The sequence below is a fragment of the Myotis myotis genome, unplaced genomic scaffold (assembly GCF_014108235.1).
Source record: "Myotis myotis isolate mMyoMyo1 unplaced genomic scaffold, mMyoMyo1.p scaffold_m19_p_3, whole genome shotgun sequence".
In the NCBI taxonomy this organism is placed as follows: domain Eukaryota; kingdom Metazoa; phylum Chordata; class Mammalia; order Chiroptera; family Vespertilionidae; genus Myotis; species Myotis myotis.
In genome coordinates this window covers 6,459,137-6,479,811 of record NW_023416335.1, presented here as the reverse complement: position 1 = coordinate 6,479,811, position 20,675 = coordinate 6,459,137, and the positions used below count along the sequence as shown (strand labels likewise).

General features: G+C 48.8%; 1 protein-coding gene across 1 annotated transcript; it reads right to left on the bottom strand.

Moving 5' to 3' along the window:
• Positions 1-17,611: 17,611 nt before the first annotated feature.
• On the bottom strand, positions 17,612-20,428 carry LOC118651580 (nocturnin-like). The gene is made up of 2 exons (XM_036300878.1): positions 19,779-20,428; positions 17,612-18,859 (listed from the first exon to the last, which is right to left on the bottom strand). The coding sequence occupies exons 1-2, from the start codon at positions 20,227-20,229 to the stop codon at positions 18,393-18,395; spliced, it is 918 nt and encodes a 305-aa protein (XP_036156771.1). The 5' UTR covers positions 20,230-20,428; the 3' UTR covers positions 17,612-18,392.
• Positions 20,429-20,675: the final 247 nt, after the last annotated feature.

Sequence of the window (20,675 nt, the reverse complement as noted above, 5' to 3'; positions counted from 1 at the left end):
CCCTCTCGCAATCCGGGACCCCTCAGGGGATGTCGGAGAGCCAGTTCGGCACAATCCCCTCAGGCCAGGCCGAGGGACACGCACTGGGCCTCTAGTCTGATATAAGCTGACAGGGGTGCAATGGCAGGAGAAACTCAGGGAGGACTGCCTGGAGGAGATGACGGATGAGCCAAGCCCTGAAGGATGAGTGTATTAGCTCTCTAGGGCTGCCCTAGCAAATTACCACAAACCTGGTAACTTAAAACGATGGACATTAATGTTCTCACAGTTCTGGAGGCCAGAAGTCCAAAATCAAGGTGTCAACAGAACCAGGCACCACCTGAGGGCTCTAGGGGAGACTTTCTTCCTTGTCTCTCCAGCTTTTGGTGGCACCACATTCCTCGGTGTGTGGCAGCATGACCCCAATCTCTGCCTCTGTTTTCATGTGGCTTTCCATGGTCTCGCCTCCTCTTTTTATAAGGACACTTGTCATTTAATGTAGAGTTTGTGAAGGACCTCGACCAAGGAGGGCTCCTGGGATTCTCAGGATAAAGGTGCCGTGGCTTCAAGGAGGAGGAGATGCCCAGCAGGATCCGACGCGGAGAGAGAGGAACATGCTCCCAGGATTCCCAGGGTCCATGGGGATTGAGCATGGAGGTCTTCATCAAACTCTGCCAGGTTCTGGAAAGTGGGAGACACAGAAAGGCGGCTCACTGGCTTTCCCTGACCTGGCCTGTGAGGACAGGGGTGTTTCTCAGCTGCTGGAGCCACTGTGCCGGAGAGACAGCCCTCCAGGCACTGCCAGCTGGAGTTGCTGAGGTGTATCTTGGACCAGGCAGCCCGGACTCTGCTGCTCTTCTTTCTCAGAGGCTAATAGCAATGGTGCTCCGTGTGTAGACAGACAACATCCCGTACCTCTCAGGCACTGCGCTCCGCTGGGCGCTAAGTGCTTTGCAGAGCTGTGCTCCTTGAATCCTCACAACAGTGAGAAAAGTATTATGTTTAATTCAGAGAGAAAGAGACAGACTTGGGGGAGTCAAGGACATGTAAGGGTACATAACCATTAGCTGGTAGAGCCAGACACAAACTGAGGCGGATCTAACCCAGGACCACACCCTTGCCAGCCTTGCTGTGGCCTGGAGCCCACTGAGATTACAAGTCCTGGGAGAGACCTCTCAGTGAGGGACTCACCTGCCTTCCAAGGACCAAGCGTAGCTGCCACTTCACAAAGCAGGGGGCTGTTCTCAATGCCCAATGACCTTGTCCTCCCCCTCCTGGCCCCCATAGGTGCAAGTTACCTTTGAGCTCAAGTCTGTCTCTCACGCTCACTACTTTACATTTCTGAAACTCCAGTGACTAGCAATGACTTCCGAACTCTTACATATCAGAATCTTCTGACATCACACGTTCCTGGGTCCCGTTCCAGACTTGTTAAAAAGAATCTCTGTGGGCATGGTCCTCAGATCTGTGTCTTAAAACAAGAGAAACGTCTCGGATAATTCTGATACCACTACTGTACAATAGCTTGTCATAACGTGAGATTATGTGGTTATCCATTGGCATTAGTTTTGGCAGGTGGATTGGATAATGAACATGCATAGGTGTTACAAAATCTTTTCTATCATTGGTCCTGATATGTTCTTTTTTATTGTTGTTGTTAATCCTCACCCAAGGATATTTTTTTCTATTTTTTAGGAAGAGTAGAAGGGAGGGGGAGAGACATAGAAAGAGAAACATCGGTGTATCTAGTTGCCTCCTGCATGTGCTCCCACCAAGGCTGCAAACATGGTATGTGCCCTTAACCAAAACAGAATCAAACCCAGGACCCTTCAGTCCTCGGGCCAATGCTCTATCCACTGAGCCAAACCAGCCAGGGTCTGATCTGTTGTTAATAAGGCCATCTTTGGCCTCTTCTGGATTATGGTACTTGACTCCCTCACCTCTTACCTTCTTATTACTTTGCCTGATTTGCGAGGCTCATTTTGAGAAGGTAAAAGGTATCAGTGTTATGAATGTGGGAGCAGAGCAATCCCCCAAGTGCTGACTCTCCAGGATGTGGGAGGATTTGGATGGATGGGGGTTGGCTGCTGCCCTCTAGTGGATGGAAGTATTCAGCAACTTCTAAGATAAGGACCGACCTTGAGCCACTTAAAAAGAAACTGGATTCAGTTGAATTTACTGTTTGGAGACCTGGTGTGTCTTGCCTGGGCGACTCACCTCTCTGGCTGCAGCGTTCTTCTGTATAAAATGGAAGGTTGGACAAAGATATCAGTGAATGGTGTGTCAGCTCGCCCAGAGGGCTGTGTGACGTGCAGGCAAGGACGCAGGTGTGACAGCCCTGCACCATCACACAAGACGCTCCACTGGGGAGACTGGGCCCTCGGCATCTGGCACAGTGCAGCATGGACAAGGTGTTCAGTAAACGCTATTGAAGGAGGAAAGGAAGACTGCTGGGCTTGCTTCTGTTGGCTCAGGGGGTGGCAGATCAAGATTGAGTCCTGTGAAGTGGGCGGGAGGGCACTGTAGCCCTTCACGTCAGAAGCCTGGCTGAGAGGTGAAGGCATAGCTGCTGTGGAGGTCATGCTGCCCCCTACCCCCACCCTGAGGCTGAGGAAACACCTGGATTCTGGCTCTAGAGGCTTGGAACCACCTGAGTTCTTTGACTCACAGTATAAGGTGGTGTCCTACCTGATGGAGCCAGGCAGGGGTCAGTACGACATGGTTTCTCTGCAGGGCAGTTTGTGGGGAGGTACCTGCCAGGGACCTTTTCTGAGTCCTAAACCAGTGCCCGAGCGGGAGCAGTCTCCTTTCCACCAAGCAGGAGGCTGTGTGGCCGATGGCCACAGCCTGGGGCTTTTGTCCACCTGCCTCCTTGTGCATCTCTGCATTGATGGGACCCAGCCTGGGAGGAACCACAAGGGAAAGACACACCAAGGAGAGAAAGTGGAAGATTTTGGGAAGGGCATTAAAAGAGAAGCCAACAAGGGAAGGAGAAAAGGGAAGAAAATAAATATAGGATTAGCAGATTTTATTAGTTAACTAGAGGCCCAGCGCATGAATTTGTGCATGGGTGGGGTCCCGCCGGCCCAGCCCCTATCAGGGTGGATTGGGGCTGGGCCTGTCAGGAGAAAATGGTGGTAGGTTGGCTGGCTGGTCCCCCAACTGGGGCCCAGTCAGGACCGGGCTGGCCGGGAGGAGGGACCGTGGGTGATTGGCTGGTGGGCCCCACTCCCAATTAGGGTGGGGGGGCCGATTGGGGGTGGGACCAGCTGGGAGGAGGGGCTGTGGGCGGCAGCCACTGGCCTTGCCCTGATCGGAGTGCGGGGGGGGGGGGCTGATCAGGGGGCGGAGCTGGCTGGGGGGAGGGCCTGCAGGCTGATTGGGATGGTGGGGGCCTGATTGGGGGTGGGGACAGAATCACAGTGGTGGGGGCCCATTGGGGGCAGGGAGAGCTGGAGGGAGGGGCTGCAGGTGGTTGGCTGGCCAGCCCTGCCACTGATCGGAGTTGGGGGGCCGAATGGGGGCAGAGCTGTCTTGGGGGAGGGGCCGCAGGCCGATTGCAGTGGGGGGGGGCCATCATGGGCGGGGCCAACCAGGGGGAGGGGCTGCAGGAGGTTGGCCAGACGGCCCTGCCCCCTATTGGGGTAAGAGGGGCGATTGGGGGTGCGGCCGGCCAGTGGGAGGGGCTGCAGGCCAATCACAGTGGTGGGGGGCCCATTCGGGCAGGGCCCGCCAAAGGGAAGGGGCTGTGAGAGGTTGGCCGCTGGCCCCGCCTATGATCAGCCTGTTCACTGGCGCAGTGGGGGTCATAGTGACTGGTCATTCTTGTTACAGCGTTCAGGTCGCTGGCTTTTTATATATATAGATTCCACAGACATTTACCAAGCACCTCTTTTTACTCGGTGTGCTGGTTAATTTTGTGTGTCAACTAGGCTAGGTTATGGTACCCAGATATTCGGTCAAATACTAGTGTAGATGTTGCTGTGAAGTATTTATTAGATGCCATGAGCATTTAACTCAGCAGACTTTGGGTAAAGCATATATTAGAGTAATATAGTCCTCTTGTGAATAAATATATGTAGAATCCAGTAAAGCAGACTCAGAACCCCAATTTCAGGATTTCCTATGGAAGTTTTTTAGCATTTTACTTTTTGTTTCTTCATTCCCATCTTAGTGGTTATGGTGTAGATTTTTACATTTGAGACAGGAATCATACAGTCTTTTGTAGTAATACCTTGGACATCACCACTTTGAAAGGTTTTACTTGTTCACATTGCATCTTTCTGCAAACCACTATCAAATCTTCACATCCCTATTGCTCCTTGTTAGAAACCAAAGCGTTAGCATTTTTAAAATTAACCGTTTATAAAAACAACATAGCTGTTTGTAAAGTCAAGAATTGTTGATAGTTTCAATGTTTTTTGAGTCTGTTTTATAGTTTTAGTTATAATTTAGTAATTTAGTTGTGATTTAGAAGTAGGCGTTTCACACCAGTCACTTTGTAGCCGGGTCATTGAATGTCAGTTTCTTGTGTGTTTCACATTTTAGATTTTGGGAGACTTTTCCTTCTGCATAAAATATAAGCCAACTATTCATTTGATGAAATATTTCAACAAACGTATCAATCAGGAGGTATCAAAAGACAGTGGATTAAGCTGAAAATAAGAGAGGAAATTCAACTTGTCATTTATAAAACCCTGGATGCTTGGGAAATAGTCAATACTTGTAATTTGAAATATTAGTATATAAGGAATGATTCCCCAGTGTGTATCCTAAATCCAGAAGACCCTGGAATATACTGAACTTTGAGTAGGCTGGGGCTAGGGAGAAATTAAAACTAATCTAGAAACCAAAACCAAATTCAGATTTGGGGGAAAAATTTGAAGGCAGTGCAATTCTCTCATAAGAATATTTTGATAAAGGGTGGTAGAGAAGGCTAGTTGTTAACTTCCCAGTCTCCTCTGCAGTTAGGTGTGGCCATAGGCAAGGTTCTGGCCAGAAGATTGTGGGTCACCTGAGTCCCACCTGTGGGCCTGGCCCATAAAATGCCCCCTGCCGCTCCTTCTAGTTTCCCCTTTGAGTGGCTCCAATGGGGACCAGCCTCGGGGCAACTTTGGAAGGAGGCTGTGAAGATGTGGAGCCTGAATATGGAAGGGAGCTGGGTTCCTGCAGGGATCCCTTGGAGGAGGGAGGGCTGCCTGCTAACCAAGACATGCGCTTTCGCTGTAACCCAGCAGAAATAGGCCTTTATTGTGTGAAGCCAATAAAGTGGGGATCGGTCACTACAGCAGGTGACAGCAACATAAAGACTATAGGAACGATCCATTTTAAACGTTGGTCGCTCAGCGAATCATCTTTTATGATGTTATCCTTTAGCTCATCTTTGATAATAAAATAATAACCAACCTTTATTGATAGTTCATTCCAGGAGCTGTTGGAGCATTGACAAGAACGATGTCTAAATGTTCACCATGGTCCTTTGAGGTAGGTAATATTTTTATCTTCTTTTCACAGATGAGGAAACCGAGGCAGAGATGTTAAAGTAGCTTGCTGTGGTCACAGGGCTTGTCCGTGGGAGAGCTGGGTTCAAAGGCAGGCAGTCTGGCTCTGTGATCTCTCTACGAATGGGCTGTTAGTGACTATGACAGTTTCGCCGGAGACCCCTGCAGGTTGACTGACAGGAAGAGCATTCCAGTGCTTCAGAAACCAAGTCTTGGGCTATGGAATGAAGAGGTTTAAATTGTGCAACTCAACACCCTGGTTCTGAAAGTGGCCCCTGGTCCCAGACCTGGGGGCCTGCAGGAGGTGGATCCCTAACTTCCGTGCAGGGCTTCGTGGATTTGTCCACCCTGCAGGAGAAGCAGCAAAAAAGGCTGAAATCCATGTCTGAGAGTTGCTGCGGTGACATTATTTACCCGGTCATGTTTTACTTCTGGCGGTGCGATTAAATCTAGAGGGCCCGTGTGATTTTCAGACTCTGCTTTAAACACTTTGATTAGCATCAGTGACCTGTCTGGAGCTTGGGTAACTCACTGTGCCTCGTTTTCTCATTGGCTGAGCAGCATCACAGAGAGTCACCCCAGATGCCACGCCCTCCCCTCTAGCACGTCACAAGAAAACAGCAGCATGTGGCAGTGTTATCGCTGAGCTGGATTTTGCCACTTATCTCATTAAATATTGCCCAATATCCTACCTTCCATGAGCAAAATAGCAGCCAAGCCAGAGACACTCTCTTCAGCTGCCTTGGCCTAGAAGAAATTCTTTCTGCCTTGAGATGTGCTTGATAGTTTCAGGTGAAATAATTTCCTGGGCCTCAGATTTGCTGGTGAGATGTTGTGTTATGAGGTATCAGTGCCGGCCACGCAGGAATGGTAACGATGTCAGAAAGTATTCCGGGACAGGTGGGAGAAAATACACCCTGCCAATGTTGAAATGTTTTATGAGCAAGTGCAGCCCGTTCCCAAGCAGACCTAACTGGCTTGACTTGCATTTTGCCCATTGGCTAAGCTGTGATGCTGCCAAGGAAAGCCATCATTGAAGGCCACATAGGTGAGGTGTGGTGTCACAGACCCGTCCCTGCCCACTTCTTGCAACAGGAACAGATTGAGGACTGCAGGAGGCACCGATGTTGTCTGAACAGGGAAGCCCAGCCCCTTCTGCATGAAGCTGTGTCAGAGGGCAATGCTCGGAGGAGACCTCTGGATGGCTGCTAGCCGTGTGGGGTGACTGAGCTGCCACCTGAGCCTGTCACACCACCCAGTGGGCTGTTGCCAGCACTCACCTTATCTGGGTGGCACAACCTTCTCAGAGTGAACTGGGATGCTTGCATCACTCTGGATGCATATTAATTTCCTACTACGACTGTAACAAATTGCCACGAGCTTAGGGGCTTAAAACAACACAGATGTATTCTCTTCTGGTTCTGGAGGTCAGAAAGCTGAAATCATTTTCACGGGGCTCATGTCCAGGTGTGGACAAGGGCGGTTCCTTCTGAAGGCACCACCAGAGGACCTGTTTCCTTGCCTTTCTCAGTATCTGTGGACACTTGTATTCCATGGCTTGTGGTCCCTTTCTCTTCACCATCATCACCTCTCCCTCTGCCTTCCTCTTAGAAGGACACTTGTGATTTCATGTAGGAGCCACCCAGATAATACAGGGTATTTCCCCATCTGAAGCCGTAATTTAATCACAGCTGTACAGTGCCTTTTGCGTATGGAGTGACAGTCACAGGTCCTGGGGACTGTGACATGGATGTCTTTGGGGACCATTGCTGAGCCTCCCACACTGGGCCAGGTGGACGCCCTCACGGATGGAGGCTCAGTTTCTCGTGAGCTGTTCCCAGGAGCATGTGAGGGCAGGGGAGGGCTGGGAGAGACACTCCTTTACTTTGGGGCTTTGGGGAACTATTCAGCCGCTTTGGGTGGGAATACATCTTTCAGTGCCGTTGCTATTCCTGTAACTCGCACGCGCACACACACATGCTCTCACAGACACACTTTCATTCTTTATCGCTAGAAAGTCCATCTCTTTGGTTACTTTCCATGTCGGTTTATTTCCTGGAGTGAAAATAGCAGGATCTCTCAATAGAGCCAGTCTGCTTCAAGGGCCTTCATGAACCTCCGTGCTGTGTAGAGGGAACAGCATAGAAAACACACCAGGAGGCTGGATTCCAGCCCTGGTTCTGCCCTAACTAGTCATCTGATCTTGATGAACCTGTCCCAGCTCAGCCTTTCAGCTCCAATAGAGGAAGTTTGTCTACAGCTGAATCCCCCCAAATGTGGTCTATAGAACACTAGTTGCAAGAACAGCTATGTGGGGGGAAAGGGTGTACAAGTAAGTTGGGAAAATGTTTTAGTGCGAGTATACCGCCACTCCTCTTGGAGAGCCACATGCACTTATGCAGAACAAAGGCTCTGAAAAGTCCTGCAAAAATCCTAAGTGTCGTTCGATAACTCAAACCCACTGTGTCTGGATCACAAAGCACCCCGGCTTTTTTTTTTTTTTTTTTTAGGAGCAGAATTTGGGAAATACTCATATGCTAGTATCTAAGGAAATCTTGATTCCTGCTCCTTTAGGATGACCTTTGAAACTGAGCCATTTTGCCAATAAATTGGCCACTGAGAAGAATAAAAAATGCTCTATGCTGCCTTACCTGGAGGCTTTGCTCATCTTCATCATCCATTTTAATGGGGGTGCGAGGCCCAAGGGCCAGAACGTGTGAGCCAGCCCTGACAGTGAGAGGGCCCACGAGGGGGAGGGCTTTCTCCCTGCCACCTGCCCCTTTAACAGTCTGCTAGGCCCTGAGTATTTCTTTAGCGTCTGCTGGGTGAAGGCAGCAGACGAGACCTCAAGAAATGTAATGCTGTGCAGAGCAAACGACCCTCTTCTCAAGGCAGCGAAAGGGAAAGAAACAAGCAGGCACCGAGCTCCCACTAGGGGAGGAGCTGGGCTTCCACCTCCTGGTCAGTGTATAAGGCAGGTGTTATTCCCCCTGAGCAGGGAGATGCCCACGGCACAGGTCTAACTAGTGGCAGAGTCGGGACTCGGCATCACTCAGGTGAGCTGTGAGGAGGCAGGGTAGGCTCCGGCATAGAGAGCCACAGAGAAACGGGGCTGTGGGGAGAGCCCTGGGTTGGGAGTCAACCAAAGATCCAAGTTCAAGTCCTGGATCTGTGACTTTGGACAATTCACTAAACATTGCTGGTTTCCTCAAATGAAGAGGAGGAGGCTGGAGACTGTCCTCTCTCAGCTGTGACGACGATCCACTTCCACTTGGGGGCGTGGATTTGAGCAGGTCTGGGAAAGAGGTTACAGTTTGAAGGTAGAGGCAAGCAGGGACAAAAATAGGAAGTGAGTAAAAGCTTGCATGCACTAAAAAAAATATTTATTGAGCACTTACTATGTGCCAGACACTGTTCTAGGTCCCCAGGACTCTACAGAGAACAAAACAGACCAAGCCACCAAGCCCTTGCCCTCATCATGCTGCTCACACACTAGGGAGGAGACAGATCCGCAGTATGGAATGTGGGAGGTGATGAGCTAGAGAAAAGATAGAGCACAGTGAAGGGGGCCAGGAGTTATTAATTATAAATTATAGGGTTCTGAGGCAAGGCCTCCTGCGAAGAGGATATATTTTTTGGTTGTTAATCTTCACCCAAGGATATTTCTTCCATTGATTTTTAGAGATTCTGGAAGGGAGGTGGGGAGAGAGAGAGAGAGAGAGAGAGAGAGAGACATTGATGTGGGAGAGACACATAGATTGGTTGCCTCCTGCATCATGTGCCCTGACCAGGGCTGGGGATCAAACCTGCAACTCAGGTATGTGCCCATGACTGGAAATCAAACCCACACTTGAGTCCGCAGGCTGATGCTCTAACCAGCTAGCTACACTGGCCAGGGTGCGGAGATGATGTTTGAGCAAAGGCTTGGAAAAGATGGAGGAGTGAGTCAGGTGGATTCTGGGAGATGAACCTTTCAAGAAGAGGAGCAGCCTGTGCATGGGTACCGAGGACAGAGCGTGAAGGGTGACCCCAGGCTCAGAGCCTGGCAAGGAGGCCAGCAGCGTGGTTGGAGGAGGCCAGGGAGAAGGAGAGTCAAGGGATGAGGCTGGTAGAGTTGACCAATTCTTAGAATGTCAAAATGTGGGGAGAAAATTCAGTGGTTCATCAATTATTCATGTTCAGTAACAACATTAGAAAAATGTTCAATATTTTGTTACTGGGTCCAAGATTCTGGAGGGTGGGGCCTTCATCCCTGATCGGACTCGAGGAAACAGACGCTCTCCTAGGCAGTGTCTCTCCCCTCTCCCTCTCCTGCTCTCCAGGGACATCTGGGGTCTGCTCATGACTGACATGCACAGAGCAGTGGCTTTTAATATTTGTCACATTTATATGTTGTATTACATGACTTTTGTGAGCATTAGCGTGGAAACCAGACTCTCTACCCCTGGATGTGTTGGGTTATAATATCAGGAATTTCTTCCTATTTAGAAGGAGCCCCTCTTAGTGGACTGTTCTGACTTTGCAACTAACTAGCTGTGATCTTGATCCGGTCACTTAAGTCCATCTGAGGTTGGTTTCTTTCCCTGGACGTGGGTGGGTGTAGATTAGATGACCTGTAAAGTCCCTTTCCTTCTGAAAAGCCCTTGGTCTGCCCTCTCTAGCAAACAACATTTCTTTCCCAGCAGATCTCCTCTCAGAGGTCAAACCAGCAATTAACCGCCCCCCCACACACACTTTTTTGCTTGTAAAACATGAATAATTCATAAGTGGGCTTGCAAAGTGGGACCGGAGGTCCCTTTGGTCAATTCCCCTGTGGCCCACATGACCAGTGCTCACATACCAGAAAGGTTACCAAGGACAGATTCCCATTTCCTTTCACACTCAGCCTCTTGCCTCTAAGATCTCTAAAAATAATCCAACACATGATTGTACAGGGTGGGCAAACATAGGTTCACAGTTCATATGGAAAATAGTACCATAATTCATCAATAATACAAGAATACAAGAATAAACTGTATTTGTTACTCACAACTGTAAGCCTACTTTTGCCCCACCCTGTATCTCACACATTTATCATTTCAGAGCTGGAAGGCTCTTAAAGACCCTGTAGTTCAGCATCTTCATTTGACAACCAGGAAGCCGAGGTTTGGGAGGTCAATGCAATGGCTTGCCCTCGGTGGGAATGCTCGATGGGGCCGAGCAGGGACCAGAATCCTGTCCCCTAGCTCCAGCTGAGTCTCGTTCCCTCACCTCTTGTGGCTTCTATTTTGCCAAATGCTAACCCTGACCCTCAAATTATGAGATGTCTCAAAATGTTTCTGAGAGATGGTGACGAAGAACTTTGAGAGTAAGAAGTTTTAGTTTTGTTTTAACTATGCATTCACAGATCCAGTGCAGTTGAAAGGTCAGCCAATGTCCCTGAAAAGGGACAACATTCCATCTTAAATGATACACTTTACAAACCTTGAAAAGTAAGTGACGAAGAATGAAACACTCAAAATAATACACTTCACCTCTATGAGTCTGCAGTTTCAGGTTTGCAAGATGAGTAAATCCTTGATCTAATGTAAGCCTGGGGACTGTAGTTAACAATACTGTCTTGTATACTTGAAATGTGCTTAGTAGATCTTCAATTACAGCTTCTCAACACACACACACACACACACACACACACCCCAAAAGGACAATGGTAGCTATGTGGAGACAGTGGATGTATTAATCAGCTTGATTTTGGTGATCACTTCACAATGTATATGTACCAAAACATCAAGTTGTACACCTTAAACACACACAGTATGTATGTATGTATGTATGTATGTATGTATGTATGTATGTGTGTATATATATATATGAATGATAACCTCAATAAGGCTGGTAAAAAAAAAAAAAAAGAAAAGGAAAAAGAATATTCTTACACCTTACTGCTGCATTTCATCTCTTTCATCACCAGGTGGCCCCCTGGCTAGCAAACTGTATGGAGAATGCTGCTTTCCGGCACCTCTTTTTTGGAGTGAAGGTAAAAAGCAAGAGTCTGCACCAAATGCAGTGCCTTCCTGCCTCTTCGAGGGGCAGGAGGAGGCGAGGGAGGGGCTTTTCAAGGGACCGTGTGTTCTGGTAGCACCATTCCTTTAGCGCCGAGGCAGAGCTGAAGGGACTGGCTGCAATGAGAATGAACAGATTAAGTGTGAAAGGAACACTGTCAAAGGCTAATTTCCACCACAGGAAATGAGCGTGGCCCAGAATAGATGCGGAGCGGAGCTTGATAAAGCTGCAGGATGGGCCTCTGGAGAGAAGGAGCTGGTACATATCGAGCTCGGAGCTGCTCCAGGGAGGAGCCCAGGACTGATGGACGGAGTGTCCTTTGCAGGCGATGCAGAGAAACAGATCAGTAGGTGTCTTCTTGGGTGGGTCCTGCACTCACAGCCCATCAACTGAACTCACAGAGAGTCTGGAGGCTGTAACGCCAATGTCCCTGAAAAGGGAAAACATTCCATCTTAAATGATACAGTTTACAAACCCTTGTTTTTAATCTGGCCTTTTATTTTGGTTTTTTCCCCCCTTTGACTCAGACTGGCCTCACTAGAACCCTGATTCACCCCTGCCCCCTTCCTTCTTAATCATGAAGCCCTCGGGACAGTGAGGTTCTGGTCGGCAGCCAGTAGCCTTAGAAACAAGGTCCTGGGTCTACTGACTATTGAGACAGTGTTCAATGCAACTAAACATAATACCTCGGCCTCAGGGGTGTTTTAGCTCCAGACCCAGGAGAGCAGAACGACCGCACAGAACAAGTCCTTGTGAAATTGGACAGAGCAACTCCATGGCTGACATCAGGACCAAAGGCTAGGATCAGAAACCCCTCCCCTAGCACCAACTAATCAGCAGTCACCATGATTAGTGATCTTTCCTGTATAATCCACGCCCGGGAAGCCATCGGGGAGCCAGGTCTGTGAGCAAGAGCCACCTGTGACTCCGAGCATGGCACCTTCTCCTTCAGAAATCCTCACCTTCTTGGCTGCAAACTCCTGTTGGTGTGTTATTGGGACCCCTTCAGTTCAGTAGCAAAGTTTTGGCTAGAAATAAATGACAAAGATTTATTCAAGGGTCTTAGGGCTTGCACACTGAAAACACATCTAGGACCTGCCCGGAGTGTTCCAAAGGAGAAAGAAAAGCTGAGGGCTTTACAGTTAAAAGCACATTCTTGAGAAGAATCAGTTCTGCCTTCTTAACTCCCAGGTTGGAGCAGGATGGTGACCGTCAGGTGTCCAGTGGAGCATTTCCCTCCTGAGGTCATTGTGAAGGCTCGAGGTATGTTCGGTCATTAGTGCGTAATGCACTGTGTATCCAGTTATCAACACAAGAGTAGAAAGTGCAAAAGTTTAAGTTCCCAGAGTCAGTTAGAACAAGAATAATGATTTTCTTATCCTGCAGCCCACTTGAAGTTAAAAATTTAGTTTGACCATAGTGACTCCATTTTATTTCACTCAAATCCAAAGTCATTTTTATTCCCTTTTTTTTTAAATCCTCAAATGAAGATGTTTTCCCATTGATTTTTTTTAGAGGAAGTGGAAGAGAGAGGGAAAGACAGAGAGACATGTCAATGTGAGAGAAACACATCAGTTGGTTGCCTCTCACATGAGCCCAACCAGGGCCTGGGCCGGGGAGGAGCCTGCAACCGAGGTATGTGCCCTTGACCTGAATTGAACCTGGGACCCTTTGGTCCACAGGCTGACACTCTATCCACTGAGCCAAACGGGCCAGGCTTATTTTATTAATTAATGGCAAGTTTTTAGGGTTCCATGGGAGCTGCAGCCCCCACTGCCAACCCATACTTAATTGTGGGCCAGTGAGCTGGAGCACTGCGCCCGGATGTCTCTGCTTTGTAGGTGGGATATGAGGGCACTTAGTAATCAACAAATCAAGCCCAAGGTGGAAAGAAACTATATTCCACCAATCAAAAGGCCATTCAAATGAAAACAACTCACTGAGTTTTCCTTCCCCGTTCTGTAGCCACCCCTAAACTTAGCAAGTTACCCCAGGACATGTGGCCCTGAGCAGTGTTCACACCATATGTTGGAGATAAATGATAAAAGTGTGTCCTGGAGCCAATGCGTAGCTGAGTGCAGCTTTGGGCCTTGGGCCTGGACCAGGCCTCTCTGAGGCCCGGGTACGATCGAGTCTGGTTTCCTATAAAATATGGTGATACTACTATCTTCACACGTTGTAGTGAGGACTCGATGAGGTCATATAGGAAGTGTCTGGCACAGAACTGACCCCTGAACGGGGTCACCACCCTCGCACCTCTTCAGTGCTTATAAGGAATCCCTTTTCTTGTTCTCTGTCCCAGCTGCATGGAGCTGCTCAAATCTATATGCATGAGAACGGATACTATCAGGCCAGGCCATGCGTGTGGCTCCCACTCTGTGCTTGGTGGCATCCCTGGGCGCACATTTTCTGTCCCCTGGAGACTCAGAGTCCAGAGGGAGACACACATGAAAACATGAAATTCCGTAAGGGCTTTCGGAGGCGTGGCTGCTGAGGGAATTGGGGGGCTTCAAGAGGGACAGGGATGAGTGTGGTTACCGATGGATAAGGGTACCTTCTGGGCAGGGAGCGTGAGCTGTGAAGAACACACATGCTCAGGGCCTGAGGTGCAGCTCTGCGGCTGGAGAGATGGGAGCCTGAGGGCTGGTGGGAGAAGGGACAGCCAAGTTCAACTGGAGGTCAGACATTGAGGGCTTTGTTCGACCCTTTATCCACATTAGTCTCCAGACGATGACTCCGACTCCGGGACAGAGTGAAGGCAGCGAGGCCAGTGGGTAGATTGTTGCCGTGAGAGGAGGAAGACTGAGAGTCCCAAGTAGGAAATGAGGTGTATTTATGACCCAGCGCCTACAGGCTTGGGCATCAGCTGGCTGGGGATAGAGGGAGCAGAGGAGGGCCGGCTCTGAGTTCCGAGCTTGGGGGATCACCAGGTGCGTCTGAGGAAATGAGGTCCATGCTGAGGCCCATGAGCCGGAGATGTGTGCAGACAACCCGGGTGGGGAAGTAGTGCAGCTCTTGTGATGGGGTAAGTTGGTGAAGTCGCTCAGACCTTTTAACAGCTGTGTGAGTTCTCTGTCTGAACTGCCCACCAGATCTTAACACCTCTCTGCAAGCTGAGGTAAATTGCAACGAATGGCATCTGCTTGATGCCATCACAATGAAAAAGGTCCCCACCGTCTCAGTGCCTTCATCTGTGCTACCCTATATTGTCAGTCCCCTTCCGTGAGCCGTTGCGCAGCCCTGGCGACCACTGATCTGCTCTCTAGCCTTTTCATGAACATCGTATGAATGGGATCACACTGTGTCGTCTTTCGCGTTTGGCTGCTTTCATTTTGCATAATGTTTCCGGGGGGCACCCGCTATTTTGCACTCATCAGTGGTTTGTTCCTTTGTGTTGCCGAGTAGTGTTCCGTTGTATGGATGTACCGTGGCTTGTTTATCCATTTTCCTGCCAGGCGTTCGAGTTGCTTTCAGTGCCTTAGCAACTAGGAGTAAAGCTGCCACAAACTTCACAGACAGAGGGCGTTACTTACAAAGCGAGCTGTCAGAAATAACCTAAGTGTCTAACACCTAACACCTAACACCCCTACACGTAGTCACTGAATCACGTTTTAAAAAGCTTGTCCGTGGTGTGGAAATATTTCACTTGTTAAGAATAAAAAAGTGGAACAGAACAGTATGTTTTCAGGGTGAAAGTGGACAGTCATCATCTTTGGCTCCTAGAGGACTTTTATTCTGTCCTTTGTTTACATTTCTCTGTTGGACTCTGAGCTTTCAGGAACTACAACAACAAAAAAGGTATCGTACACACTGAGGCTCACTGTCGAGAACCGTGGGGCAGCGAGGGAGAGGGGGGTCTCGTCGGCACAGGAGGCTGGAATGGGGACCCTGTGGGTGAGGTGGAGACTGGCGCCTGCTTAGGCTCTGCAGATGCGACAGGCGACCCCTCAGAGGCGCCATCCGCCCTGCTTGTTGCTTCCTCACGTGTCTGCCAGGCAGGCCACACCCTCCCATTGGGTGACTTCCCTGAGCCAGGCACTGCTCATCTCCAGGCACAGTACAAGCATGGGCCCTTCCCCAGGAAGCTGAGAGCCTAATGTCATCTCCGTCTCTCTCCCATGTCTTTCTCTCTCCCCCTCCTTCCTCCTCCTCTCTCTTCCCCTCCCTCTCTTCCCCTGGCTCCAGCTCAGTCCGGTCTGCTCCCTCTGTGGCTCCTTTGTGGACGGGTCCTGCGGTGTCCAGCTCTGGCTCCCTCCTTTCTCTGCATGTCCTCAGGCTAATGCTACGCCCACCCACGTTCCCTCCTGGGTCCTCACATTTAAATTCCCTGAGAGCATCCGACTGGCTCAGCAGTCACAGTAAAGCCACAGGAGGCTTTCGTACACTGTGGTTTGGCTGCTCTTGTGGCAGGTGTCACCCTGTCCAGCAGCTGTGGCCAGGGGCTGAGCCGCCACACACAGCGCACGCGTGTAAGACACCCCTAGGAACTACTGTGGATTGTTTCCCAGTGTCACTTATAAAATGAGAAATTCTTTATAATAGGCACCTGTTACTTTTAAAATTAGAGGTGAGGGGGTAGAAAATAATATTATACTAGAAAAAAAAATATTTCCTAAGGTAACAAACACTCTGGTATGCTCTGACTAGTTATATAAGCCGAGGTTAACTCACGGTGTCGGCTGCCCCCCCCAGGAGCCGAGTGCAAGACTGAGAGAGTGGGCCAAGGAGCTTGGTTTGTGTAAAGACGAGAGAGAGAGAGAGAGAGAGAGAGAGAGAGAGAGAGAGAGACACCTGGGACCCTGGGGGTCTTAGGGAGGGCAGAGCTAGGGAGGAGGGTTGCAGCATAGACTGACTTCTTAGGTTCTTGTGCCCAGGACAACCCTGAGGACTCGAGCCTTGGGAAGATGTGACCACACAGTCCCTATGAAAGGCCACACCAACTAGCTTTGCTATTTTAAAAACAATCTCCTAGGGGGACTCACACATCGCACCTCCCCTAAACACAAAGAACCCTTTCACGTGAAAACACCACCTATTTGCTTAACTCTATTGTTTTTCATTCTTATCATTGTCTAAACATGATTTTCCATGGTAGCCATCAGTGAACGTGTGTGTGTATCTTTTTTCTCTTTATTCCCACCTGCTTTTCCATGTGTTGACACAGGCCATGCATTTATTATTTTAATGGCTCTATAGTCTTTCAAATTAATATATGACAATACCTCAAAGGCTGGGCGTTGGGATTGTTTACTTTTTTTTTTTTTGCTATTGTGAAAAACCTAATAATTTAGAAATTGGGCTTGTTCCTTTTTTCTCAATAGTAACTATTTGTATTCTTTTATTTTATTTTTTTTTTATTTTTTTTTTTTAGTTTCAAAAGACCATTTATTAATTTTAAATATATACAATTCATGGATTAAAATATTCAATTTATTACCCATAGGTTATTTGCTGGGACTTTGTTTGGAAGGGGCTTCACCTTGACCACTTTTTTCCCCCCAAGGAAAGAGAATTCCAGGTTATCTTTCCTTTTACATTCTTTCTAGACACTCTGAGCCAGTCACCTGGCTGTCTTAGGAAATTACAATGACAGCCTGTGAACAGGCTTTCTGGTTGCCCATCTCTGAAAAGAAGGTCCCCCTGACTTTACCAGCCACTGCTCCTAAATAACCCATCGTGAACAGCACATTCCAATACAAATCACTGTGACACTGAGTGGCCACAAATCAAATGTATACCAGTAGCATTCCAACAGAAATCTGTAAATGCACAGCAGTGATTAAATGACAAAGACCAAACTGGTCATGGAATCTTCAAGAAATAAAATAATGGGGAACATGGAGGCACAGCAAGAATTGTTATGAAGAACTTATCGAGACCAGCTATTTCCACTTAAAACAAAAAAAAAACCCCTGGGGCCTCCAGGCTAAATAGTTCCTTTGTACACTATTTGTACACTATTTTGTTAGACCCCAAATAAAAACATCTTAAAGCCTTAAGAAAATTACTATAAATTACTCTCTAACTTACATTTTGCATGGTTCTTAAATGTTTGTAATGCTATTATTTTCACATGAAGATACAAAAAAAATAAATACTGCCATGCATATCTTGTTGATACTTAAAACCACAAATAAATAACTTGAAATACTGTCTAGAGGAAATTGTTCCTGCATACTTGTTAATTATGGAAGACAAAGTATTTTTATATAGCATCATCAAACTGAAAACTTCACAACAAGACTAATTTAATGCCCTTAATTGATCTAAATTTAATGCTAGGGGAAAGGAGAAAAAAACAAGCCAAAACTGGAGTGCAAACACCTTTTTCGCTGAAGGGTTTAATGGAAAACGTTTGTTAACTAGTGGGATTCCTTCTCCAAGGCATGCTGGAAACATGGAAAGTGAAGTGAGAGAAACTGGGAATCCTTCCTCGGGCAACGTATCCTAACCTCAGTTTTCCTGAAACATCCCTGGTTAAGACTTGTGATTACAAAGTGTTTATGAAAGTCCATCAGGTTCATTATTAAAGCTGAAGTCACACACTAGAGACAGGTGGTCAGAAGGATAATTGAAGGATGGGAGCCGACTGGCTCCAATCTGTTCTTCAGTGAGCAAATCCAGAGCTGCCCTCACACTCAGAGAGTGTTTAGAATACCAGATATAGTCCAGGGTGTGCCGGTACTCCCCCGAGGTCCGGATCTTCCAGGAAGTATACGGAGGTTCTGACTGCCCATCTGGACTCAGCAGCTTATAGGCGCTGCTCAGGTTGAGGCTGGAGGAAGCAAAATTTTTGTAGACGTCCTCTGTTGGCTCTGCATTGAAGTCCCCACAAACAATAAGGGGAATCTTGGCTCCTTGGGTGAGGTTCTACAGGTTCCGGAGAAGATCACAGCCTTGAGCTGATCGAAACTGCTCCCAGCCGGATCGTGCTTTCAAGTGGGTGACAGCGACGCAGAGCTGTTGACTGGACTCCTTGCACTCTAGGGTCTGTACAATGGCCACCTGGTTGGTTTTCAATGCCATGGCCGTCAGCCTGATATTGGTACTGTGGACTAACTTGAAGCGGTTCTGGAGGAAGAACAAGGCACAGCCATCTGGTCCATTGTTATGTTCTACATCGAGACAAGGTGACCAGGGCTTGGGGAAAAATGTGCCTCGATAGCCCAGTCTGCTGAGGAGTGGCTGGAAGGTGTCAAAATAGTGGTCCACTTCTTGGAGACACAAGATGTCAGGCTGGTAGGCTAGGATTTCTTCTAGGATGAGACACTTCCGCTCTTCCCACTTGAGTGCTTCCACGGGGCACTGTGCGAAGTTGTCTTTTCCTTCCCCGAGAGCTGAAATAAAAAAGCCAGTCGGTTGTCAGCTACTACAGAATCATGATTGTTAAGTTCCTGGGAATCTCCTTGGGTTTTTGATATGACTCAAGACCCTCCCAGGGCTTCCTCCTTCAGGCGCTGTGGGTGATTCTCCGCCTAAACGGCATTAAGTTTTAGCTTTAAACAGTATTCTTTGCAGTTCTAGGGATCTAAACTATGTCAGATGAGATAGATAGGTTTAACTCTATATACTAATTTCAACACTGACTATGAATGGATACAGACACCACTCAGAATGAATGGGATCCTAAATAGGCAGCTTTTCCTACTTATGAATGAACAGCTGGAAAAAAACGAATGAACCAAAGATTGGGAAGTCAGCAAGCATGCCCTTTTCTTGGGGAGGAAGGGGCAAAAAAGCAGCCCTTGTTCCCGTTCCTTAAAATTTCAACTGCTACATGAGAGAGAACACTAGGGAAAGTTGATGGAGATGTGAATGGGTGAGAAGATGGCCATAAGAATGACAGGTTCAGCACACCCACACAGCTCCCATTCCCTGTAGCAAGTTCCATATGTAACCATTCAGGAGACTCAGTTTCTCCCTTGCAAATGCTATCTTAATGCTGTGGACTGAAAGTGGAGACAACAAAAGTTTTGAGGCTGACAAGTGATGGGGTCCTTTAGATTTTGAAGTGCTGGGAAGTAGACTTTCATTGTATCTGGATGGCCTACAAACATGGAAGGTAAGGAATACGTTTCGAGTTGCTTTCCTAACTTGCCCTTCTGGGAGCGGATGCTGCCCTTGTCACCCCATCTTACACCTCCCATTTGCCCACACCTCTTCCCTCCACGTGAGACATCAGTGCCCTGGCAAGTGCAGAGGCAGAAAGGCAGTCACCACAAACTTAATGCTCAGGAACAAAAGCATCGGCCTTACCTTGAGCGAGGATGTTCCATTGCATGACCCTTATAGGGGGGTGGCTACTGGGGCAATCTGTCTTCAGGTCCACAAAGTCCCTCTGGAACCGGGGAGGTCGACTGTGCAGGACTGCCCTGCATTCCTCAAGCAGCTCTTTAGGATCAATGGGCTCCAGATGTTCTGGGTCAGGCGACTCCAAATACTCTGGGTGCTGGGAGGCAGCGCTGCTGTTCAGTGTCTTGGCAAGAGCACTATAGAGTCTGCTCGTGCCGTTTCCCATGGAACAGGCTGTTCGCGAACACAGCGTCGCGGCGCCCGAGGCAGCCACCAGGAGCCGGGGGGACGCTGGTCGGGGGGCGGCCGCCCGCGGGGACGACTGCCCGCGCGGGCCGGGGCCGGGCCGGCGGCGCAGGCCGGGCGCGTCCCTGAGCAGCAGGGCGGAGCAGAGCCGCCGCGGGTTCTGATACATGCCGGGCGCCGCTGCCAACCACCGCCGCGGCCCCTCGCACGCCCGAGGAGCGGAGCACGGCCGAGACGGGCGGTGAGCAGACTCTCCGGTCGTCCCTGGGTAGGGACGCTCAGAGCCGGGGAGAGTCCGGGACAGGCGAGCCCGACCGAGAGGCTGGAGCGCGGCTACACCTGCGGCGGCGACGGCGGCGGCACTGCCGACTGTCTGTATTCTTTTAAAAACGATTTTAATATGTCCATTTCCCCGTTAGTTGCTTGAGACCTAGCAGCAGGCCTCTTCCTTCAGTGGACTAATAATCCCAGGGTCCAGAGGCTCGGGTCTTACTCCCAATGCAAGAGGGCTTGGATGTTGGAGAGTCTGAGCAGCCCACGGGTTCCGAGTGGTCTGCTGTCCTTGTTTTCTTACTGGCTGGAGTGTGATTGTAGCAAATGGATTGGATCTCAATG

Coding starts and splice junctions, on each gene's coding strand:
- LOC118651580 (XM_036300878.1), bottom strand. CDS start 20,229: ATGTATCAGAACCCGCGGCGGCTCTGCTCCGCCCTGCTGCTCAGGGAC. Junction 18,860..19,778: donor ATGGAACATCCTCGCTCAAG/GTAAGGCCGATG, acceptor TTTTTATTTCAG/CTCTCGGGGAAGGAAAAGAC.